Source organism: Gouania willdenowi, chromosome 10 (assembly GCF_900634775.1).
Source record: "Gouania willdenowi chromosome 10, fGouWil2.1, whole genome shotgun sequence".
Lineage (NCBI taxonomy): Eukaryota > Metazoa > Chordata > Actinopteri > Blenniiformes > Gobiesocidae > Gouania > Gouania willdenowi.
Genome location: NC_041053.1, coordinates 36,674,542 through 36,701,110, shown reverse-complemented (window position 1 = coordinate 36,701,110; position 26,569 = coordinate 36,674,542). Strand labels below are relative to the sequence as shown.

At 36.4% G+C, this 26,569-nt stretch overlaps 2 protein-coding genes across 9 annotated transcripts in view; one reads left to right on the top strand and one right to left on the bottom strand.

The window, feature by feature from the left end:
* The window catches only part of anxa5a (annexin A5a), a 1,189,405-nt gene that overhangs the window by 874,512 nt on the left and 288,324 nt on the right, over positions 1–26,569 (top strand). The gene's annotated exons all lie outside the window — the stretch shown is intronic.
* The window catches only part of rapgef2b (Rap guanine nucleotide exchange factor 2b), a 146,859-nt gene that overhangs the window by 17,493 nt on the left and 102,797 nt on the right, over positions 1–26,569 (bottom strand). For 7 of the 8 annotated variants that reach the window (XM_028458936.1, XM_028458938.1, XM_028458940.1 and 4 more), the window contains 11 exons: positions 20,077–20,208; positions 14,384–14,561; positions 10,884–11,020; positions 7,837–7,995; positions 6,751–6,903; positions 5,882–6,046; positions 4,845–4,952; positions 4,551–4,754; positions 2,161–2,269; positions 1,772–2,048; positions 588–745 (listed from right to left, as the gene is read on the bottom strand). In XM_028458936.1, coding sequence (XP_028314737.1) covers positions 588–745; positions 1,772–2,048; positions 2,161–2,269; positions 4,551–4,754; positions 4,845–4,952; positions 5,882–6,046; positions 6,751–6,903; positions 7,837–7,995; positions 10,884–11,020; positions 14,384–14,561; positions 20,077–20,208 — 1,780 coding nt within the window. The remainder of the gene's footprint in view (positions 1–587; positions 746–1,771; positions 2,049–2,160; positions 2,270–4,550; positions 4,755–4,844; positions 4,953–5,881; positions 6,047–6,750; positions 6,904–7,836; positions 7,996–10,883; positions 11,021–14,383; positions 14,562–20,076; positions 20,209–26,569) is intronic. The other variant, XM_028458941.1, reaches the window with a different exon arrangement.

The following is a 26,569-nucleotide window of genomic DNA, read 5'->3' as shown; positions in this document are numbered from 1 at the left end:
TCAAAGTCATTAGCATTTACACTAATTTTAAATGTTTTTACTGTAGATTTTAAATGTTTTTTATTGATTTCTAAAACTGTTAAATGTTTTCTGTTGAATTCTGCCTTGCCATGACAATAGATGAAGCGAGTTTGTGTAAAAGTAAAATATTTCTTAAAAAACAATGCATTTTCTCCTTTATTTTGTTTCTCTCAAAGTTCAGCACTGAAACAGGCATGGAGACGAACACAAAGAAAATTAGAAAAGATGAAAGAGATGAAATAAGAGCAATAAGCTGCTGAATGATAAAACAAACTAAAGTCACAAAATATAGAGAGAGTTTAAGACCGTTTCTCTCCACATAATGAACATTTTTTATTTCTCTGAGAGCCTTTATGCTGTTCCTATGGTGATCGTTGTATTGTTGTTTTATTATTCTTTCCCATTTTCTTTAATCTTAATTTTTTTGAATAAAAAAAGTAAGAAAAAAAAAAAGTGAGCTTTAATCTGAACATTAAACATCTATTAATAGTTATTAATTTGTGCTGCGAACCCTCACATCACACGCACGCACGCGGACACACAGACACAAACACACACACACACACCAGGCTGGTTGTTGAAGTCGAGGATGCGGTGGTGGGACTGCAGAAGGTCCGGATTCGACGACGAGAGGTTTCCGCTAACGGGCAGAGCCGGTGGGATCTGTTTGGACTGTTTCATCCCTACGATGCTGTCGTCTTGTGATTGGCCCACGCAAACGTCACTATGGAGACAAAGGAGCAGAGCAGGGGAGGGAAGAGGGTGTGAGAATACAGTTATGTGTACAGCAGGCAGGGGGCGACATTTATTTTGGCAAAGACTAACAGTAGAAAAGAAACAGTGATTTCCTATTATAAAGGAGGATACTGGTGCCTTAAGGATTTTCAATATCAGAAAAAATGAAGAAGTCGCATAAAGAAAAAAATGTTTTATATCCCAAGAAAGAGTCATTATTGTACTATAAATTAATATAGAGATCTTCTTAAAAAGTAAATATCTTTTTTAATTCAAGAGACTGTCACCCAAGAACCAATGCATATATGTGACTAATCATTAGTGATGTGAACAGTCTATGTACATAGCTTAAAGCTGATCAAACTACAGAAAGCTGTGGAATATACAAAAGTTTAATGAAGACCCAAACATGTTAGAGCCAGAAACCCTGATAAACCTTGTTCCATATCTGAGGGGCTGGCATGTCCACCAGATAGGATGTATAGCAGATTGTACTGTATATTCAGAGAAAACAGGTGGAACTGTATTACTATACCAAATTTCAGTTTCCTATGTAGTGCAATTTGTTAATATACAGTATTGGAAGCTGAAAATGAAAGAAAAATAAGGACTACTGACACATACCGTTCTCAAAAAGTCTCCATCCAATCAAACAAAAAACATTTACAGTGTGCGTATTGGATAATTAAGAAACAATTTATTAAAAATAATCAGAATTTTTTGAGACCCAAGTGTGGGATGTCCTGAAAATTTGTTGAAATGACATGGAATAACCCCTAAACCTTTCAGGATAATCAGACCTTTAAAGAATTTATAAAACATTAAGAAAAAAAAAATCTTAAAAACTTAGATTTACAAGACATTCAAACAGTGATGATCTTGTAATATGTAAGGAAATAGGAAACAGAGTCTGTTTTGTTCAGCAGAAGAACAAGTACGCCATATGATCAGAAAGGTTCATAGGAATCTTTGTGTGTAAAACAGTCAAAGTGAACCTTTTCCTCCATGTTCTTACTTGTATGGTTTTGGCGGCAGGATGCTTGTCAGCGTCTTGTCAAAGATCTTCTTCAGCTTGTTGCGTCCTCCCACCGAGTTGGTCTTGGCCTTCTTGCTGGCCTTCTCCAGGCTCATCACTTGCTCCACATCCACTGCGAGGTCAGGGATGGAGTAGCGGCTGCCCTTCTTGATGTCTCCGATCTTCGGCAGGTGGGGGGCGCCGTTCTTTCGGTCGTGCTCTTCCTCTCCATCCAAGTCGTGTTCGTGCTCGGGCCTTGTTAGCAGCTCTTTGAATACTGGATAGGAATCATTAGCATAAGAGTTCGTCAGTATTCAAAATTATTCTTTTTTTAATTCATTAAACACTAACAGGCAGTGAACTTTCTACTTTACAGGCACAAGTTTTACCTAAAAGATTTGTCTTCACAGTTATGGACAAATGAGTGTTGTTCTTTAAAATCTCATTGGCTTTGGTGAGCTGGACATTTTCAAAGTTCTGCCCATTGACCTCCAAGATCTGCAAAAAAAAAAAAAAAAAAGAAGAGTGGAAAATTAACAAAATATCCACAAATATACAAAGATGAGGGATTCCTTTGAGTCTACATTGAAAGGGAAAAAATACATTTTTCATAATATGTTAAAGTTTCATTTATTCAGACAACTATTTTCAGGAAATTTAGTTTGATCTCCTGACATGTTTCGACTGCCAACTGTCAGTGATCCTCAGAGGCATCTACCGCTTGCTTTGAACAACATCTCGTCAGAGCTCCAGAAGATCTGTGGAGAAAAGTTGCGTGTTGTTGTGGACGAGACCATTGATGACAGGGGTTGTAAAGTCTAAAAGAAGGTTAATCATAACTTCTGATACTGTCAAATATTTTGACCCCTAGTGGTGAAATAACTGATGCATACTTGCATCCATTTGTATTTGTTTAATCATTACAATCTGGAATGACATCAGGATCAATTTAAATTTAATGAATTTAAATTAAGTTGATCAAAACTTAATCAATAACCTGATCAGATTCAGTAAACCATTGATCCCTGAGGGGAAATCAGGTGACATCTTTATATGACATATAAACAATTAAAAAGGAGCAGTGAGAATAATCCATGTCACTACCACTTATATCTACCTTTTAATTGCATCTTACTTTATTTTTGACATTTTTTTTTTTCTCAATTATGTAAAAAACACTATTTTCTGAAAACATTGATTATATTGTTCTTTTTAAAAAAAACACATTTTGAAAAATGTATGTGGAAAACACAGAATTTGGAAAAAAATGTAACAGATTTTACAGGGCCCTACACATTATTTAAAAAAGAAGACAATCAAATGATGTCAAATGTTTGAATTTGTGCTTAAAACCTTTATTTAATCCTGTAGCGATAAAAAAAAGCTTTAACTGCTCTTTGCTTTTAACCTGTGAACACGTTAAACACCGTGACATTTACTCCCAGCAGATGATTGTGACATTAGCGCACGTGAGGTCAACTCTAAAGTCACCATCTTCGTCTCCACACACCCACTGCTGTGGAAATGCCAGATATTTGCATTTCAACACAATTGTCAAACAGAGCATTGGCTTTAACCCTCACCTGCACAAAGGCTGCTGTCATTAAGCCACAACCCTTTGACTTTAGTGGTAAAATGTCTGTTTCAGGGATCAGCTTGGATTAGTCTGCTACTGGCACGGTTACAGCTCTCAAATGTAAGGTTTGGAGGGAATGTGGAAAGAGGGAAAGGAAGTGTGTAATGTTCGAGGTTGTAAGTATGAATGTGAGCATGCCAGCTTCCTTTGGGGGGGAGGGGGGGGGGGACAGCTGCAAAGGATGTTTGGCTATAAGAGGGCTTAGCTGACATCCAGACACTATCAAGATGGTTTCAAGGATTAGAAAAGTTCGTTTAAAGCTCTGAGTGCTTCCAAGTGTTAAAAAAGAATTAGTTAGGATGCAAAACATAAGCCAGTGCAGTGTGCTCGCCAATAAGATGGATTTAGGACTCTTCTAAAAAGATAAAGAAATAACTTGGTCAGGTTGTCCTTACAAATGGTAATTGGTTCTCAATAGCTGTGTTTCCATTACAGTTGGAAATGCAGAAATCTGAAATAGCGCAATAAAAACTGGTAACAAAAAAAAACAAATATCGCTAAAGAGTTTTTATCATCAGGAGTTTTTTTAGACGTCCAAAACAACCTTCAATGGAAACAAGTGCAAAGCGCAATTATACTTTGTCAAAATTTAGACATATTGCTTTTATTTTGCAAAGAACTGTAATAGAAATGCAGCTCATGATTAACATGGTTAAATAAAGGTAAAATAAAACATTTTAAAGATGTCAAAATTAAGGTAATGCCTACATATTACACATATTTCTTGAAAAGCTATAACGATAGTTTATTGTCATTGTATACCAAGCCAACAACTAAATTAGAGAAGCACTTCTGTCAGTATTAAAACAGACAGAAAAACACGTGATGTAATATCACATGTTATTATGGACAAAATAAAATGTGAATAAATAAAAACAATGCAGTTTTCTAGTGCATGTGAGAGTTCAAGCTGTCAATGGTTCTGGAAAAAAATTAAAATGAAAATAAATACAAATATTAAAAAAAATATAAAGAAATATCGTCTTAGATAAAATAAAAAAAATATCTAAATTCTCATCTAGATTATTCAAATTCAATGTTGTTAAAAGTGTCTTTTTAGAAAATAAACATCCAGACAAAATTCATTAAGACTAATTTTCCAAAGGCAAAGAAAGATGAAAATGGTTACGATTGCTCTCTCACCTGATCGCCACGTTTAAGGCCGACTTCAGCTGCCTTGCTCCCCGGTTCCACGGCATCAATAAAGATACGAAAACCTTTCTCCTGACCTCCGAGAAGGTTGAAGGCCAGCGGAGAGTCCCTCGCAGGCTTGGTCAGTGTCACCATCCGCGGCTTGGCTTTGGCAGCGCACGCAATGTTTAACAGTCTGAGGTGCCCAAACATTTTCTATAGGAGTAGAAAAAAAAGAAGCAAAGAAAGTAAAACAACAGGAGTAGATCACGTTAAATATGGGGCGGGGTATTATGATACACTTACTTCTTTCTCCAGATTGTTTTCACACTCCTCCAAAAAGTGGGTCATGGCAGGGTCACCCTCAAAGTCATTGAAGTGATTGTTCACCCACAGCAGGACTACCCGTGTCACCTGAACATTACGAAAACATGAGCACTTTAAGGGTATTGTTAAACTTTAAGGTAATATTTTAAGGTTTCATTTATTCAGGAAAATGTTCCTCAGGAAATCCACTTTGATCTCCTGACATGTTTCAACTGATAACTAACAGTCTTTGTCAGAGGCGTCTGCTGATCGCTTTGATGTTTCCTTTGATGTTTCATTGACTTCCGTGTAATAATTCCAATAAGATCATTTTTGAATAATGTTATCAATCAATCAATCTTTATTAAAAGAGCACCTCTCTCATAAATTCAATTGTAGATCAAAGTGCTTCACAGAAATTTGCTTGATTGATAAAAGTTAAAAATGATTAAAAGGTTTCGAGACTAATGCACACAGAAGTCATTTAATAAAATAATGAAAAAGATGATAAATAAGAAAAAAAAGTCAGAAATAAAAACAAAGCAGAGAAGGCAGCATTTTAAAAAAAATATATAAAACATTAAAAAAAAAACATTGAAAAAATCATAATGCACTACATAAAAGCCAGACTGAATGAGTAGGTTTTTAGCTCGCATTTAAAAATAATCTCATTTCTACAAAAATAAACCTGAACATATTATTAAAAAATATATACTGTATATATATATAATTTTTGTGTCTTATTTTTTATTAATATGTTAAGGTTTCATTTGAACAAAATGAAACCTTAACATACTATTTAAAAGGAAAAAAAAAAAATTTGCTCCAATTATTACATGGAAGTCAAGGAAACATCAAAGCAATCAGCAGACGCCTCTGACGAAGACTGGCAGTTGTCAGTCAAAAGAGGAACAGTTGTCTGAATAAATGAAACCATAACACATTATTCAAAAAGAAGACTAAAAGAATTATGCTATAATTAGAGTCTAATGTAGTTTTCAGTCCTAATATACATTTGATTTGGACTCAGCTCGTACCCTGTCCCTGAGACTGGGGTCGTGGAACCACTCCAGAAGCTTCTTGCCCACGACCATGGGGCTGGAGAGAAAGGTCCTGTAGGTCAATAAGAAGTCCTCGATGTAGGTGGGGTCCACCACAGAGTGCTCCTCCACTAGGTGCATGGTCAGACGCTCAGGTGTGCCCTAGTGAGTGGAATTACAGCGTTATTCATTCACTTAGGTTAAAACAGTGCTTCAGAATTTAAAAGAGCATTGCATTATTAGATTGTATTAAATATGTGACAGGTAACAAAATGTAACATGGAACTAAAATGTAAAAATAATGATTTAAATCGACTGAAAAAATGAATTTCCTTTTTGGTTTTCTTGAGCTTTTTGCCACAGAAACAATGTTCCTTTATTTCCTGTATTTTTGAGTAATTAACTCTAAGTCATTAACTAACAATTTTAAATTTGATTTTTATGCAGGTAATTAGTCCGATTTAGCTTTTGACTTTTAATTAATTCATAAAACATGTTAGTTGCATTATAGTTTATTTCATACGTGCACTGAAGTTCTTTTTTTGTTTTCTTAAGCTTTTTGTCACAGATTGCAAACAATGTTTTTGCCTACTGCACTTTTAGTTTTTCATGCAGGTGATTAGTTTAATTTAGTTTTTGATTCATTAGGAAATATGACATTACTTGTTCCATTAGTTTAGTACTTTGGAAAATGTGTTATTTGGCAGGATTATTTGGGGGGTAATGGGTGTAGGCGGGGCTTGAAAGTTCACCTTTGTTCAAATTGGGGACCACCCAAAAAAGTGTGAGATCCACTGGGTTAAAATAAAGATCGACTGTTTTACTGATTATTTGGCTGTGAAGGACTTTGAGGAGCGATTTGTCACCTTGATGACTATGTGTCCTTTTCTGGTGCCTGTGCGGTCGAGCTCGCGGTGCTCCTTCACCATGACGATTTCTCCCTCCTCCTCAACCTTCTGCATGTTCTTCTCTACCTGGTTGAGGATGCAGCAGTACTCCTGCTGAGCTATACACACAAACTGAAACACACAGAAAAAAACCTCATTACAGAGCGAAAATCAACCCATTTTAAGTCAAGCAAAAAACAATGGGTAACACTTTACTTGAAGTTTTATACATAAGGTTGACATCACGGTGTCATTATCCATCATTCACATGGATAAGGTATCGTGAAATCGCTAAATTATGACACTTTTGGATTTATCTTAGCATTTTTTGGGTTAGGGTTAGAGTAACTAAAGGTTAGGGCAGGGGTCACCAAACTTTCTGAAACTACTTCATAGGTACTGTATAGTCTGAAGGGCTACCAGTTAGAAAAGCACTTCTTAAATACCAAATGTTCACAGCCTCTTATTAAAATGAAACTAAGATAATAAGGAAGGCTAGCAGTAACTTAAAAAGGAAGGAAATGTTGAGGTTTCAACATGAAACACTTTATTTCTCCTAATTCATGCATAAGTTTAATTTTGATTACATTTTATTGAAAATTCATCTTGCGTTTTTCAAAATATATCTTATATATATATATCATATATAACACACCACTGACCATACACCAGATCAGCAACTCTTACTATAAAAACATTTGTCACAAAGTTTCTGTGAGATTAATCCTTTAAAAGATGGTTAATTTAATACTAAAACTATATCAGCACTATTTACCTTTAATAAGTAATAACTACTTCACTCATATTTATTCATCTTTGTGAGTTTGAATCCTGGAAAGTAAATCTCATTGGTGAGTAGAGCTCCTGAGGGCCCCTCAAATGGTCCATGCGAGCTATCTTGTGACCCCTGGGTTAGGATAATGTACGACACTTAATGACAGCCTTCACAAAACCCTATTCATGCTAATGACAGGTGTCATGTCATAATAATGACAGTGTAATGTCAGCCTTATGTATAAAACTTCAAGTAAAGTGTTCCCAAACATTTCAGTCTCTGGAACCCACCTGGCAGTCGTCCACCTTGGTCTTCATGACACCTTTCATGTATTCCTTCTCCATCGTCGGCGACACCCCAAAACTGTTCCCCATGCACAGGATCTCTGTCCGACTGTCAGGATACGTCACCTCAACCGAACCGTTCAGAATAACCGACCACGAGTCCAGCTGGGGACAGACAATAAGGTCACACACACACTGTAAGGCACACATGTCAAACTCAACGCCCGGGGGCCAAATCCAGCCCTTTGGACGATCCCATTCGGCCCACAGGAGAAAGTAAAAATGACAGCGAAAACATGAATCATTGTGTAAAAAAACTCAAAAATATTTGCAGGGGCTCATATTAACATAAAAAAATGACTACAATCATGCGATATAAGCATGATTGTAGTCATTTTTTTATGTTAAATTGTTGAAAAAAACTAAAGATCCTTTAATTCTCCCCAAATTGACATAATATTTCCTTTAATTAAATAGAAATTGATCACAAAATCTAGAAAATTTAAAGTGAAGATTCTTTTAGGACTGATATCTGTCACTTAGTGCTTGGATATTGTCGGTTTCTTACATAGTTTGTATATTATGTATAAGTAGAAGTGCAAATTAGGGCACAATAATGTTGAACTGTACCCCTGCTTTAGAGCATCCAATTTGCCCCGCAGCAGAAAGCAAAAAGCAATTTTCAAATTCAAATTATTTCACAAAATTTCTCAGAATTACATAAAAATTTGCCACAAAACTGAAAAATAAATTGAAAGTGAAGATCCTGCAGGGTCTGAGATCTGTCACTTATTGTTTTAATATTATTGGTGTCATACATATGTTATAATTTATTTATACATAGAAATGTAAACTAGAGCACAATGATGCCTACCGTACATTTCTCATTTTCTCGCCTCAAATCTGCGACACACTTAAGATAAACTGCTCCATATTTGGCCCCTGAACTAAAATAAGTTTGACACTCCTGCTGTAAGGAGTGTAAAAAGGAACAATAGAAGAATAAAAAACAAACTGATAAAGAAGTCTAGAGATGGAGGGGGAAAAAGTACTGAAAAACAAATGGAAAACCAAAATCACTCATATTTCAAAGGAAGAGTAGCAGGATTCAAACTTTTGACCTGCTAGCTGAGAGGCAACAAAGATATATTTGCTTGAAAATGAAAAAAAAGCCTTGATATTGTATTTATGAGTGCTTCGAACAATTCTCTAAAAGCTGATTTCCAGCCTTCAGCCTGAAGGCAACAACGTGCTCTGTGAACGTTGAACCGGACGTTTAACTGATGTGATCAGACGTTGAAGCAGACGTACTGTATGTGATGAGCTGTTTGGGTGCAACGCAGCAAAAAAACACCCAGATTGTCTCCAGTCAAACTTTTTGTGTCGCAGAGATTGAATTAAAGAGGTCGAATGCTTGTGCCGAAGGCATCGTGTAAAGACCCGTCGATGGCGACTGCCTGGTATTCAGGTTTAGTAGAGCAGAAAAAAAACCATTATCAAATGGAAGAGAAGAGATCCATTGGTGTAGCGAGGTGAAAGTAAGGTTCAAAGGACGTACAGTATATGAGCGTAGTTTAACGCCAAAGATGGTCAGTGGCAGGGTTGGGATCAATTAAGTGCTTTTTCAGAGACTCAAAGACACTTTACAGCTTAAAAACAACAACAGCAAATGATTAAAGAAAATATGGATCAGAAAAAAATATAAAAGACATGAGTAAGTGGTAAGTTAAAGAGTAACTAAACCCCAAACCCACTTTTTTCTGCTCAATACATATGTATTGGTGTATTAAGTAGTGCTGCTGATTGATCCTTGTCTCACTCTTCACATTTTAGAATCAGTATTTTAATTTGGCGTATTTAGCCGTAAAATGTCCATCATACTGGCCTCTAAGGGTTGAACGCTGGCTATTACAACTGAATTTTGCTATTGGCTGAAACGGATTCTTTAAGATTCCCCTGCGTCATCAATTTTATTGTTGGCCCCGCCCCTCCTATAAAAGCTGAGAGGAGGGAAAGGGTTTCCTCCAATCACAGGCCTCAGTGAGCATTGATTGACAGGCAATAAGGAAGTCCACTGTGTTCCATGTGCAGTGATGTTTGTGACTCTGTGCTTCTATAAAGAGCAGATTCTACCTTAATGAGTGTATTCGCGTCTGTCTCTGCGTGTTCGCGAACGTGTGTGTCCATCTTATCGCTATGTGCGTGAGAGCAAGGTTGTTTGCCCCTGGGTGGTGTCTGTAAGGCGGCTGTGATTGTGTGTGCCTGTGGTAGTAGTGACACATTTTAGCTTATGAACTCGCTATGTGTGTATGTGTGTGCAGACATCATTGTGTGTATTACTGTCTGTCTCTGCAAACACCGGTGTGGGCTGACAGAGTGGGTGTGTTTTAGTGCTACAGCAGTAACGCCCATAATGAAGGCATTTCTTGAATTTCCCTCTAAGTGGCAGCTCAGTAGAAAGCAGGGATTTAGTTACTCTAAGAGTTTAAAGCCGAGTAAAACAGGTGAGTTCTGACAAGTGATTTGAAAGATGGGGGGGTAAATGCAGCTGCGAATGTGACTTGGGAGGGAGTTCCAGAGGGTAGGGACAGCGAAAGAGAAAACTCTGTCCCCCCAAGTTTTGTGCTTGGTCCTAGGGACAGTGAGAAGGTTTTCATCTGAGGAACGGAGAAAATAGTGAATCTTCCTCTTGTGTTAGCTTTCTGTTAGCATCTCTTATAATAACTGGTCCTAAATCAGCTGTAAAATACACTAAAAACAAATATGTATCATCTAATTTATTTCCTATCTATTGGTTACCTTGTTAGGCTTCATAATCAATGAAAATACAGGTTTTGATATTTTTGGTGTGGGCATCTTTTTTTGTCAGTATAGCCCTCAATTTATTTTAATTACGATAGCAACAGATTTTTTTGAAACTACAATTACATATATAATTACACCATAATTGCATTTAATTATCAATTACGCGTTTACAATTATAACTGACCCCAACCCTGGTCAGTGGACATGGTTTGTGTGTGTGTGGAATGTGAACACAGAGGAACACACACCTCCTCTCCGTCGTTGAGCACGATAGTTCCGGCACGTTCCACCACCGCGAAAACCATGACAGCGCAGAGTTCCCTCCTCACTGACATGGTCATGTTGGCAAACGCTGGCAGCTGATGCATGAACTCCAGTAATTGCTCTGCGAGGGAAACAAAGGAGACGAGTTAAGAGTTTAGTTTAGAGAAGAACAGAAAGCTCTAGGATGAGCTCAGGCAGGCCACACTGGAAAAATCATTCACTGAAAAAAATAATCATACATGAATTATAGTGGAATGGATTCAAATAAGAATGTATTAAATAAACAAAAATGTATTTATTTTTTATTTTATTTAAAAAAAACTAAACAAAAGACTAGAATGCATAATATAAACTAAAATACCCAATATTATTATTATCCTTATTATTATCATAATTATTACATATTAGCATTACATATGATCAGACATGCACATTTAATGAGTTTTCTTTCCCCAAAGATCAAATAAAAAACTTAAAATCATCATGATTCAGATTTTAAATTTTCAACACAGCCTTATTTACCTTTATTTTAATTAATAGAAGATAAATCATGCTAATATATCCCTTATTATCTAGCTACAGCCTGATTTTACTGGGGTTCAAATGTGTATTGTAATTTATATTTTACAATATTTATTACTAATTATTAATAATATTTTGGTACATTCGTCTTGTCCAAAAGCAACAAATCTAATCCAATCCAACTTTCAATAAACCAGGGGGGACAAAGTGCTGTATATAATATAGTGACATCAAAGCACTATAAAAACAGCAATAAAAAACCCAATATAAATGAGTAAATAAAAAACACAGTGTACATAAAGTTAAGGCCTTAAATGTCGTACGCAAAGGAGAAAAAGTTTGGTTTTAAATAAATATCATCAAGTGAACCTAAAACTGACCAATACAACCACAAGGTTTTTTGTAATCCACTGTATGTGTTGCTAGATGACAAAAAAATAAATAATTAAATTGTGTGTTTTTTGTGTGTGCATGTCTGAGATGTTTGTTTATTTGCATGGTGACGTTGCTGCATTTCTTTCTGTTAAAAAAAAAGGTTTAAAAACATAAAAAAAATGCCATATTTCTAACATATGCACTCACTTTGAACTTTAAAAAAAAAAAAAACATTACTTGTCTTAAAGTGTCAAAATATCATAAAATAACATTTTATTTTCTGCTCTATTATCATGATTTCCTTAGTGTTTGGTGGAAGTATTCATATTTTTATTATTTTCCATCACAATATTCATGCAAACTTTAAACATCACAAGTGAAAATCCTTATACGCATTGTCATTGACCCAAAAACTGACCTATTGTTTTCTAACCAGTGAAGAACAAAAAAATATTTAATGTATATCTGACTGTGTGCCTGAGCTGAGGAAAAATATGTTTTAGATGTAAAGAAATAAAATAACATAAAAAGACATTGGACGTACTGGCTGACCTGGGCTTGGCTTGGAAGAAGCGTTGTGTGTGTGTGTGTGTGTGTGTGTGTGTGTGTGTGTGTGTGTGTGTGTGTGTGTGTGTGTGTGTGTGTGTGTGTGTGTGTGTGTGTGTGTCTGCGTGTGAGAAGCTGCAGAAGCACTGAAAGTTTAATGTGCTGGGAGAGGTGAGGCGAGAGGATGTGCCAGAATGACCTAGAAAAGCCTGCCAGCGCGGGGGGTGGGGGGATGGCGTTTGGGGGGTGGGGGTGTACAGCAGGGGGTGAGGGGAAGGCGTGGGGGGGTGTTGGCACTTGTCCGTAGTCTCTCAATAACACTGACTGCAGCATCCTGCCCCAAGTCTGCATCTGCAGAGCTCATTTTTACAAGACAAGGCTGTCATTAACGTGTGGGGGGGAGGGGAGGGGGGGGTGAGTAAATCACTGGCTTTCACTCACAGGAATAAACTCAGATAAACAAGTCTCCCCCCCCATTTTAGATAGATAGACATGCATTTGTTCTAATGCCCCCCACCCCACAACTCTTCTTGTTGATCTACTCTAAAAAAAAAAAAAAAAGAAAATTATTAAAAAAAAATTTGCAAAGTCTGTAAAATTCATGTTGAAAATATGAAGTCATAGAATACACAATGTTTTGACATAATTTGATACACCAAAAGAGAGGTTATTTAATACCAAATCAACCTTGGGGACGTGGAATTTAAATGGGGTTGCATAAAATGTCTAAAAATTTTTTTTTTTTTTAAATTTCTTATTAAATTGTTTTGTTTTTTTATCATTATTCTTTTTTAAATAATACACAACACACAATCTTAAACTATTGTGTATTCTATATATTTTCACTTTCACAAATATAAATCTAGTCTGAGTAAAATGCAGTGAAAAACGAGGAGCATCTCTGACCTGTGGCATACGTTACAATACAAATAATAAACATTCATTTTAACAACCAAAAAAAGAATGAGCTGAAGCAAAAACATTTTGTTTTTTTAAAGAATTTTTGATTATAGACAGTGTACACATTAACTTAAAGTGATCCTCAAGATCATTCCAAACTTAACACCATAAACAGAAAGGGACATGTTATACATTTACATTATTTAAAAATATAAACCCTTTTTAAATTATATTTTCCTGCTCTTAGTTTAAAAAGTGATTTAAAACCCAATAAAAAGGCTTTTGTTTGTTTGGAATTAAATCTCTAACAAGATTTATTGTTCTGAATCAGCAATTCTCAACTGGTGGGTCAGGATCCAAAAGTGGGTCAGAGACCTGTACTGGGTGGTCACGGACAGTTGGTCATAAATAAATAAATAAATAAATACTTAATGTCTCTCATGTTGAACTTGTCTTTTATTTTGAAAGAAACTTGTATTTTGACAGGCATGCTGTGAAATACATGTTGTACAGGAAAATATATAGATTTATGTTTTAAAAAAGATTGTATGTGTGTTTTCAATGGCTATTTTTGAAAAAAAAAAAAAATGTGGGTCCCGGGGTGAGAACAGTTGAGAACCCATGTACAGATTTTTTTTAAAGTTTGTTAGTAGGTGCCCAGAATTCCACTTTATTCTTAATGCTTTCTTTTGTAATTTGATTACTGGGTCTACATGTGTTTTACGATAAGCCAGGTAAGGCAATATAAGAGATCAATAAAGCAACTTTATATACAATCTCTATTTAATATACTTTTTGTTCTATGTAGGATGCCAATAGTTTTAGATAATTTTTTTTCCTAATATGTTCTATGTGCGGTAACGCAATGAAAATTATACAAAGTCATTTAAAATGAGGACACGTGCTCCCAGACGCAAACAACACTGCTCGTGTTGTTCAGATATGATATCGCGCACTTTGTTTTTCTAAGAAGTCTAAGAAAATCCCTGCACAAGAGGAGACATTATACACTAATAATTTATCTTCGGGGGCTGAATCTCTCTCGACAACAGAGTTCTTCATCACACACAGCAAGTGAAACAAAGGAGGTCATTCAGCAGCATTTTTAACTCTGAAAACAAACCCCAAGCTGGTCGCTCACCAATATCGTCATCAGTCCTGTCCATGGGGTCCTTTTCCAGGCAGTCCCGCACGATGTCCCGGCTCATGAGGGGGTCTGACGCTCGCTCGATGTCCTCCTCGTCATCGTCTTCCTCGGAATCGACGGCGGTCTCCGGCAGGCCGCTCAGGTCCATGTCACCTGGCTCGTTTTCAGTGGCCTGAAGCAGACAGACAGACACAGCAGGGAGTGAGTAATGTTGGATTAGCAGAAATAGACATTTGGACTTCTCCATCAACCACCTCAGACTGGTTAGCGACAGAGCCAGCGTGTCCATGTGCTTTAAAGCCTTTGATCGAGACAGAAAACCAACCTTCAGCACTCATTATGGTGAAATCAGGAGATAAAACTCAAAAAACCTTCTTTATATCACACGTCCAAACTCACAAAGCAAACATTTTCAAAAGAAACATCAGCTCCAACACACAACAAACCCTCCAGCAGGACTGCTGTGCAAATCTGACCTACATTATGAAATGATTTACAGATATTCAGTACAGTAGGAGAAAGACAGTCATCAAAAAGCAAAGCGTCTGCTGTGCATAGTAACAAGCTCATTAACTCCCAACTTTCCTCAGCCTGCTTCACAGCCACATCCTGTTCTTTGAAAGCACAAGTTGAAAAAACGGGTGAAGCCCAGAAAAATCAACCGGAATGAGACGCAAACGTAATGCAATTACTGGAGCCTGAACAATAAGCAACGTGGATGCTCTGCCATCATCAAAGCTGACACGTCTACGACAAAAGGGCCGAATCACCAGCTTCAAGCTCACAAAGAGAACTCAACTCCCGCCGTGTGTTGAAGAAGCAGAGCAGGAGAACATCTCAGCATCGACCAAGCCTTCACCAAAAGCTTCTGAATAAAAAAAACAAAGAAAAGGTTGCCTTGGTAAAGTGAGCGCAGAATCCCAACGCCAGACGCATCTTTGCCTCTCAAATGATCCACACGCTTTTCAATTTCTTAACGTTTCCGTCCTCCTGAGCAGCGTCTCACACATAGGCTCTGTCATTTCTCTTCAAACGACATGTAGAGAAAAAGGCTCATCAATGATTCAGAGTGGCTATCGGGGGCGTCACTGATGCACCCCACCTTGCCCCGCCTGCCAGAGTGCGGTGTCTGCGTACACAAAATCAAGCTTTAATATAAAAGGGCTTGATTTTTACGTAAAGCTTTTAATACTGGAACATTATTTGGTATCGCTATAATAATAATAATGGCTTAGAATTATAGCGCTTTTTTTTGAGGAGACTCAAAGCGCGTACAAAATCCATTATTCATTCACACCAGTCACTCACATCAAGTCATACCAGTGGTGGTAAGCTACAATGCAGCCACAGCTGCCCTGGGGCATACTGACATTTTGCACCGACGGCCCCTCTGACCATCACCAACATTCATGCACAATTCATACCCAATCATACGAGGCAATGTGGGTAAAGTGCCTTGTCCAAGGACAACTACAAATTAGAGAGAGCAGAATTCAAACCCCCAACCCTTCGGTTACTGAACGCCCCACTCTATTACTCAGCCATGGTCACCCCCCAAAGCAATAAACAAAACTAAAATAATTATCAATCAAAACAATAGAAAACACAGATAAGGAATACACATTTATCTAATTAAATAAACTGTGGTAATGTGCATCTACCCATATAAGCACAGTGTGTATACATGTATTTATATATATATATATATATACATATATATATATATATATATATATATACACACACACGTGAATTTTTGCCATTATTATTAAAGTTTTACTTAACTTCTGCCATATGTCTTGTCTCAATCTGCAAGATGACTCCTCTTCTTTGACTATTTACTTTATTTCAAATGTTTATTCTTACTTTTTCTGGTTTAAGGTTGGATTGGGGGGGTCTTTTGTTGTTTTATTTCGTTTTTGCCTTGGTTTCATGAAGAGGCACAGTGTATCTTTTGTGGTTGTGTCTGTCTGTTGGGTGATATAATAATTAAATAAAAAAATAAAGTTTAAACAGTAATACAGTGGTTTCCAACCTTTTTTCCGTGACCCCATTTTGATAGCACTAATTTCTGGCAACTCCTACTCCTCTATTTTTTCTACAAGAACTTTTTACTTAACTTAGTTGTTATACTGTCTAACAAACAGAGTAGTCAGGATTAGTGCACAAAGTGACAAGAAGCCCCAGCTCAAAGACTTTCATATATATATTTATTTTAAATTTACTCTTTTCTTTATACTGCATTTTATTGAACTAGATTTATATTTGAGATAGTGAAAGTACAGAATATATATATATATATATATATATATAAAATCAATTACTGTATTTTTCGGACTATAAGGCGCACCGGATTATAAGGCGCACTATCAATGAATGGGTCTGACTGGGTCTATTTTCATACATAAGGCGCACCGGTTTATTATTATTATTATTATTATTATTATTATTATTATTATTATTAGATGCATTAAGTGAAATAAAATAGTCATAAGTCAAACTTTATTCAACTCATTAACAATAACTCAACATTGTTCAGGTTTAACACAAAATACAGAACAATACACTCACTTTTTCAGTTCAGTATGTTGAAGCACAGTAGTTAATTTCATACATAAGGCGCACCTGATTATAAGTCGCACTGTCGATTTTTGAGAAAATTAAAGGATTTTATGTGCGCCTTATAGTCCGAAAATTACGGTAATAGACATTTTATCACCACCCCAAGGTTGACAACAGTGCAGTAATAGAAAAAAAGCAAGCACAAAGCATGATCAGTTCATTGACTATTAATTTACAATGACCAGTAGAAAAACACTGTTGAAGCTAAAGAGGCTCCATTCTGTCTTTAAACACAGGCTGCTTGGGTGTCTTTGTTTTCAAGCTTAAGGAATGTTTTCGTGTCGTGCATCTATTAAAAATCCTTAACTGTGCGATAAGGATTAAGAGTCTGTGAGCAAAGTCATGTGCTGTTAATATTTTATACGGGCTATTCTTGGATCAATGCTTTCAAAGTCCTTCTGGAGGACCAAATTCATGATTTATTCAGACACAAACAGTCAGCCATGTTGGCGCTGACGTGTTGATGATGCTTCACGAGGTGCTACAGTGGCCGAGGTCAGAGGAAGCCTTGGAAACCAGGGCAACAGAGCAGCCTAGTGGCAGCACGAGTTATTTTATTTCTCCCAACAGAAGCATCTGTTCAGTGACATATAATGCTTGTTTTGTGGTTTGTAATCACAAAGTTTACCCACAACCTGAAGGGGGAATCAACAGCCACAATACCCACAACAATATCATGTTCACACATATATTCAAATTTGCAGATTTAAAAAAACAGTCAGAACACATAAAAAGCACATTGAATAGGAAGTTTGATCCATAACTGAAGAGGAAAAAGTGTTTAAGATGAATATTTTTCCTAGAAGTGTTAACACAGGGTTCTCACCAGCGCTGTTGAGTGTAGGGGCCCCCTACGGTGTGATTTTCACCACCTATGGTGTAAATGTCGCCCCCTATGTTGTGTTTCAACAGCGTAGTGCAGGAGCTTTTCTGTTCTGTCCATATAGTACTGCGGGTCCCACATAAATCCTCATTTAAATTTGAAACGCACGTCTTCAAATCAGTCTTTTGAATAAAATGCTATTTCTAGTCGATACAGTGTCTGAGTTGATACCAACCATGAGTAACGCTATTCATCATGACCCTTTACCAATTTAACAAGTAACTTTTGGCTTTAAAGTAAGGCTGAGAACAAGAAGAACAAGAACAAGAAGAACAAAAATAAGAAGAAGAAGAAGAGTAGAAGAGTAGTTAAATCAGTGAAAGCGGTTTCATCAATGCCAGCTTAAATATATTAAATCTAAAAAAAGGGGAATGACGAGATACCAGAAATCCAGCTCTATTCTATCTTTACAGACAAAAACAAGGCAAATTTTACCATTAACAGCACTAAATTGGTCAAACCAACACAGATCAGCAACATGAGACATGATTATTGAGTAACAGTTCAGGGACAGAGGATGTAGGGCTAAAATAAGAAAAGTTTCATCCAAAGAAACCTTGATATTTATAAAAGCCACACATCTGAAATGATGAAGTTCTAAGTTCAGAAATGATTTGCTGAAACATGACAAATAGAGCTGTGATGAATACAACAAGGAGAAAAAAAATAAAAATAAAAAACAGTCCACAGCAGGTTATACAATAAGGATCCAGTGTTAGTGTGCAATGTTAAGAGGATTATTGGGAGGGATTGGTCAGCACGTTTACTGCCACAAGATTTAACAAACCTTAACCAAATTCAGCTTTAGTAAGATTTTTAGTCAAGTTTCTGCTTAACATTACTGTTAAAGTTCCTCCTTAGAAAAAGATGAAAACAACCTCTTGCTTTGAGATGAAGAGAATCAGGTCTGCACAAACATCCCACTCGTCTGCCCGCGGAGCAGGAACAGGAACACTGCGATTAGACTCTTATAGCCTATTTGGCAGCTAAACAGCAAACATTTCCACAAAATGAGTCCAAGGAAATGTGCGTGACATGTAATCCAAGAGGGAAACAAAATGTCATTTTGACTCAGACAAGTTTGCTGCATGTCAAGTCTAGTTCCTTCATTAGATTTATGTACTTGAATCTGTCCTCATAAATAATCTAAATCAAATGTAGCAACACGTAACACAAGGTTAGACATTTTAATTAACGGTTCATATGATTCTTGTACTTTTAACTTTAGTTAAAACACCAAATAATCATACTCCCCTGGACCCACTCGTTGGGGTTTATGCTTTAATTCATTGTTTCCATGAAACTCTGGCTACATTTCAGCTTTACTGGATAAAATCATAGTGTATGCCAGGGTCATCTATAAGGGAGAATAAAGAGGAGAGATTTTTGGGGCCCATCCATAAAGTCAGCACAATGATGGTCCATTGTTCTATGAATCTGTGATAACCATATTTATTGATTTATCAGAATAATATCCATTGTTATCCAGGAATATTCCTTGTTTTAATCATAAATACAATGAGTTAATAGGGTTGTGAAAATGGGATTTTAAAAACCACCGAAATTGGTTAAAAGTTGCAAATTAGAGTGACCAAATATGGGCAAAAGAAGTGGTAAAAAGAGTTCAAAGTATCAATATTAGCTTAAAAGTAGGAACAGTTAGTTTAAACTGGTAAATAATGGGCATAACAAATTGTGAATGTGGTTACATTTGGGGGGGGGTCAACAATGTGCAATGTTAGGTGGGAAAAGTGATGGGAATAGTTTAGTGACAAAAATGTCTTGAAAGCGAAAACAATGTGCGAAAAAAAAGGCACTGAAATTTGATTACGGCAGAAAAAGTGATGAAAACAGGTTAAAATATGGCAAGTTTGGTGTAGTTGCAGAAAAAGTGTAAAAATTAGCAAAAATTGGCTTAAATTGTTAAAAAATATATATATATATATTCTTAGTTTCTTGAAGGCATCTGGCAGCCTCCTCCCACTGTCTCACGACCTCAAAATTGAGAACCCCAATTTAAAGGTTGAAAAGACAGAAAAATGAACATGATCTCATGAGGGAGGAGGAAAGAGAAGGTTTGGCTACATTCCCAGCCTTAACATCCAGTGAGGTAATGGTGCAAGGCTGGTGGGGGTTGGGGGGATCCAGCTCCGAGCAGCACATGGGGGGTGGGGGGCCTTACCTGGTAAATGTCTGACAGGCTGCTGCTTCCAGAGTCGCTGGTGATACTACATCCTGAGTGGCTGGAGGAGACGTGGGTCACCTGTGGGTGTAAGCCGTCAGCCAGGTGAAGTCTGCTGAAGTCTGCGGGGAGCTGCACGTACACACATACACAACGACGACGACAACAACAACAACAACACAGATGGTCAGTATCTGCCGGCCCAGAAGCCACCGTGGGTGAATCACACCAGCGCTACTGATCACTGCCAGCACTTGGCATCATGTGGAGTTAGTCTGGACATGCAGGCCTCAAAGCTAAAAATAAACCTTGTCCTTGTGATTGGTTAAATCAGGTAGAATCATAAGGTAGGTTAACAAACTATTGACTCATTTCAATTAATTTACCTAAGATAAAATATTTTGTTTCACTTTTCATGTGTCAGTTTTGGACAACGACAGCAGAACTGTAAATAAGCATTCATTCCAAATAAATAAATTCCTAAAAACTTAAAAAGTATTACGGCGTATTAGGGACACCTTAAATCTGGGCACGACCAGATTGAAGTCGTAATATTTTGAGAATAAAGTTGTAAATTTATGAGAATAAAGTCTAAGCGTGATAAGATTGTGCTTTTATGATATTAAAGACACAATAATTCAACATTAAAGTCATAATATTTTTAGAATAAAGTTGTAATATTTCAGAAAATTAAGTTGTAAGTTTAAGAGAAGAAAGTTGTATCTTAATAAAATTTAAGTCCTATTATTTCAAGATTATAGTTGTAAAATTTAAAGAATAAAGTTGTGATTTTATGAGAATCAAGTTGTATCTTCATAAAATCGTAATTTATGACATTAAAGTTATGATATAGTTATAATATTTCAAGACTGAAGTTGTAATATTTTGAGATTAAAGTCGTATTCTTTCTTGATTAAAGTTGTAATTTTATGAGAATAAAGTCATGATATTTTAAGATTTAAGGCCTAATATTTTGAGATTAAGGTAATCCTTTTAGAATAAAATTGTAATTTTATGAGAAAAACGTATCTTAATAAAATCATAATTTTATGAAATTAAAGCCATAATATTATATATATTCTCATAAAATGATGACTATTCTCATAATATTACGACTTTAATCTCATAGTGCTCAGATTTCTTTTTATTTTCATGTGGCCCCAACACGCCGTCGAGTATTAGACTTTTATTGTCCTCATTGACACATTAACGCAGGAACTTCTCACACAAACTGAGAAAAACACACCAAGCACACTGCATACATCAACGAAACGCCCAAGTTATTACGACAACTGTACAACAACCTAAATAAACAGCAGGCAGCATCAGAGGGACCCCTCTGGATAATTTATGTTTGTGTATAAAGCAGCTGTAATTAGTTACAGTGTAAACCAGCCGACCCACTTTTTACGATGATGATGGAGCTGACCTAAAAAAAAAATGGAAAATACATCAAAAACCCCCTGCTGAAGTTTTTTGGAGGCAGAAGGAATAAAATAATAGAAGAATAGTGGATACAGCTGTGAGGCTTCTATTATAAAAAAGACGATAAAAATGTGTGTTTGAGTTACGACAGGGAGAAAAACTGCATTCGTTCATATTTTTTAGGATAAACTTTGCCATCAGCATCTGAATCATACCAGCAAATCATTCTGTCAAAATATGATCGCTTATTTTGGTATTTAGTAAGGGTGTCCCGGTCCAATATTGATAATGGATAATAGCCAGATATCAGCATTAAAAATAAATAAATGAATAAAAAAAAACAAATATCCGATTATATCAGCCTGCATCCAAAAGTTATAGCAGTTCATTCCAGATTCCACTCCAGCTTCTTCTGTTTATAACTTTTTTTAGGGATGCACCAAAATGAAAATTTGTGGCCGAAGCCGAATAAAATATAAACGCTTTGCCGAATACCAAATATCGAATGCAATTGTTACGTTTTTCACTATTTTTTAAAGTAGTGCATAAATAGCCGAGAATACATTTTTAGACGTGTTTTTTTAAAAAAATTTTTAAATAAAGTCAATGTTTATTGAATATTCTGACATTTTTCAAATATTCCAGTAGCCTTTGCTTTTCAAAAAAAGCACAACAAAGTCTTTCATTTATACTAGCCCTTCAAATAAAACAAAACATGCATTAAAGGGGAGGTATGATGAAAAAAATCCCTTTCTAATGGTTTTACTACAGTGATATACATCCTTTAGCCTCATTCAGAGGAACAGAGTGTAAAAAGTTCTGTTTCCTCCCTCCCTTGTTATTCCACATTTTGTAAAAAGTCAGCTCTGAATGGATGAGTTGGATTTTGCCCACGTTGGCAGGTGACATCACCTAACACGCCTCCTAGAATGTGAGCTCCTCCCTCTCCAACTATCTAACAGCTGCTGTTTATATAGAATATATATTACACTTTATTGCCATATATGTAAATACAAACTGCATTACTTTTTCTGCTGCCGATCGTGTTGGGAGTCACTGCTTGGAGCCATGGACCACTGCTTGGAGCCACACATCAGCTGTTAACACTCCGTGCTAATGCTACACCACCCAATGCAGCGAGACCCGACATCGCTTGTAAACTGAGGAGGAAACGATGAGGATGTTTACGGATTCGTGGCTCACAGCGCTAACAACGAGTTCGGTGACGGACGACGGAGAGCGGTAAGCGGAAAAGAGAGAGTCTGGCTGTGTTGGTGTGTTGAAAGGAGGAGCTGCAGCTCTGCTCCTGCAGCAACGCACACACTTTTCTGACTCAAAATCACTACACATTGTTTGATTGCATCATTGAGGCACACGCTACTATTCGGCCTTGCTTTTAACTCACTAAACCGAAGGGCGAGTGTTGCTTTTTTTGCTATATTCGGCCCAATATATTCGGCGACCGAATATTTGGTGCATCCCTAATTTTTTTATTCTATTGGATCTTTGTTATGTTATTTTTCAAGGTCTTCTAATTCAGTTTTCATTTAGTTTATTCAATTCTAGAGGTCAAAATGTATGTGACCATTGGTTAAGAATACATTTTTATCAGTAGCTGACCATTGTTATCTGAGCCTTTTCTAACATTCCACACTACAAAAAAAATGTATTTTAAAAAATGCAGGATTCATGCTGGTATAGTATCGGGTTGATATCGGTATTGACCAATATTCAAGGCTGCAGTGTCGGTACACCCCTAGTATTTAGATTAATTTATCACCATTCAACTGGTAACAAAAGACAGAAAATGATTTACGTTCAAACTGACGTGATCAAAAAATAAATAACCCTGTTTTCGGCGAGTTATACAGGACAGGGAGTTTTTTGAAATTCATTGATGCAACTGGACAATCGATACAACATATGAATAAGTTGTGTATTACACTAACTGCCATTTTATCATATTTGATGAAGTTTTGGACTAAAATACAATAATTCGTACATTTAAAAACTTGCAGATGACTAAAACAGTTCAAACTACTTTTTTACAAACCACATTCTGAAAATATAGAAGAGAAAAGCAGAAAAAATTACTTGTGACAATATGGACTGATTCGGGAAAAAGAGGAAAAGCAACAATGGAGCGAAAGGACTTGGTAATATTATCTCTGTTGTTATTCATTTGTTTCTATTTTTGTCTGAGCACTTGATATATCTACCACTATGATTTAGGTTATTTAATGCCTAAATTAAGTCATTCATATTTGACAGAGGAACAGCTGAGTAAAATGTAATCGTTTTACAACAACTTGAACTGATTCATGGATCCTATAAACATGAATATGATGTATTTTTCAGGAGGGGAACCATTCCCTTGTTGGTCCCTTTAGATGCCTCGCTGTGGTGGATCATTAGTTTTTAAACATGACATTCAAACAGGATTTATTTAACTAGTCTGAGCCGTAGAGTTTAGCTATTTTAAACCATCCTGAGAGTTAGAGATAATATTTTTTTCAACATAAATTGGTTTGATGATGTGGTAAACAAATTTTAAAGCTGTTTTTACATTTCTTCATGAATGTCGGTTTCTGCTCCAGTTTATAGAAGCTGTTTACGAGCAACACTAAAATACATTTTAAAGGAAAACTCTTTTATTAAGCCATGATTAAGAACTTGTCGGTCGTCACATCTGATCACATTTCATCTAATGAAATCCCTTCAGCTGTAAATGGCAAACAGTTTTGGAAAACGAGATTTTTCAAAGTCATACTTGGAAGACAAATTGTATATATTAGACTGAATCACACACTAGAATTTTCATTTACAAGTAAATGGGTTCGAGCCGTTGAGGGTACTTGACGAAATGATCTTCCAAGGCGCTCAACTGCATTATAGCTCAGTTTAACTTTAAAAAAAGGAAGGAAAATTTGCTTCTGTGTTAAAGTTTGTCAACTTAAATTGTAGATATATAGAAAAAGCAGATGTCCCAGTCGTCACATAAAGGATGAACGTGTTAATTGTAGATCTTTGTCGGCTGTGGGATGAGGAAAAGGCTTCCGTGAGACATCTGAGAACAACCAAGATGGGCCACTGACAGCAGACTGAGACCCAGACTGTGCAGCTCCTCTGGCTCTAAGGTGTGATGTGATTACGCCGCATCTAAGATTGCTATCACGTTTCATTATCTGGCTGGCTGCACCCACCAAAACGGTGGACCGGAGGGCCCAGTCAGTCACTAACCAGCTCCGGGCTGCTGTTTCCCATCCTTGCACCTGGATCACCTTCATCAGAGCATCTCCAGCTCACCTCCATGTTATTAATAATACTGGTTGGAGAATGTTGTTAAGATGAATGGTGTTTTGTTAACTAGTAATTTACGTAAAACCTTACTGAAAATATTAAATGTTTATTTATTATCATTTACATTTAAAATCTGTGTTTCAGACCTCAAAGCACAACATAGATATTTTGTGTTTAATTTGTTGTTAATGTCCAACTATGGGTGCCAAGTGTAATCAATGCAAAAACAAGACAGGAATCTAAATAATTGGTAATGATTGTACAAGTTGGACCACTTTGTTCTTTCTTCCTTTGATTATTGGTTTTTAAGTTAATGATTCACACATTTAAGACACAGTTTCATTAGAAAATATGGTAAAAATGAACGATGTAGTCCCAAAACATGTACGGTAGGTGAGGGTATAAAATGTTGTTTTATTTTTTATTTTTATTTTTTTTTCATCTCAGAAGATTGTGTGATTTCTGTTCGTTCACTGAAATCATGGAAAATCAAAAGCTCTACAAATGGGAAAAAAACCTCATCATTTGTTTTGTGTGGTTGCACTAAATTAATATAATTTATATTTAAAAATATATATATATATATATATATGTCTGGCAATAATCATCCTCCTTCCTTGCGCGAAACAACAATAGATATGCTGGGCCTAAATATTAATTTTTTAACGTTTTTATTTTCCCATGTTCACATTTGTCAATTTGAGATTAACTTTATTGGGGAAAATACATAAATAGAGAGGCCAGTGTGAGGGGAAAGAGGAGCGTAAAAGGATTAGGGAAAACAGGAAAATGTATTTATTTAGATAAAGCAGACGGCCATGCTGCTATGTCAGTTTTATAAAAGGAACTAATCTTTCAATTTTTTGCACTATTTGTTTCGGTCTGTGTTAAATTGACACTAAATCAAAGCAAATAAATGGAGAAACTCTGCGTTTGATTGATATTCCAATGAATCGAGTGATTTTCTTGCAAAATAGAGTATCATAGAATCGCTGCATTGTGACAACATTGGCATTGTTAACGATATATCGTGAGGTTCCCTGTGATTCCCACCTCTAGCTTTGCAGCTTTTAAGTAAATTTACAAGATCACGTAAATTGAGAAAAAAAATGCATGTAACTGGAGGTTTAATGCCCCTTTTTATTCCTAATTCCATTGGTAAGAGCAATAGACTGTTTTTAAAGTGCATGTGAACTAAAACAAATACCCCATCCTCATTCCACGTAATCATTTGTATGGTTTAGGAAATCAATTGGAATTCATGCAGGCCAATGTAAACTAACCATCTGAACCATGCATTTTCTACTACTTTTTTCCAAACTCAATTACAGAGTGCAAAAGGTTAACTGACTGAAAATTAATGTTTGTCGATACAGTTTCTCAACCAGGAGCGCGCATGGTCTACTCTACACAGCCAATAATAACCCCCCACTGGTTTCAAACCACTATCTACAAATCTCCCAGTACTTCCAATCATATCTAGCACCCCCACAATATACAAGCTTCACCCCCTGGATTGAGGTGGGGGGGGTTAAAGGGAGAGGATAATAAACACTTAATCCTTCTCTTCTCTCATTTAGGTCATCCGTCTGTCAGTCAATAAGCCTGGGTCCATTCAGTCCATGAGCATGTGGTTCATTGACCTCTTCAGCCCAGTGGCATGCGACGGACTGGGTCAAGATAGATGCCAGGACACCAGTAATGACACGCGCCGATTAGGATTTCCAATCCGTGACATGACAATGCAGAAGTGCATGGTTTTATCTCA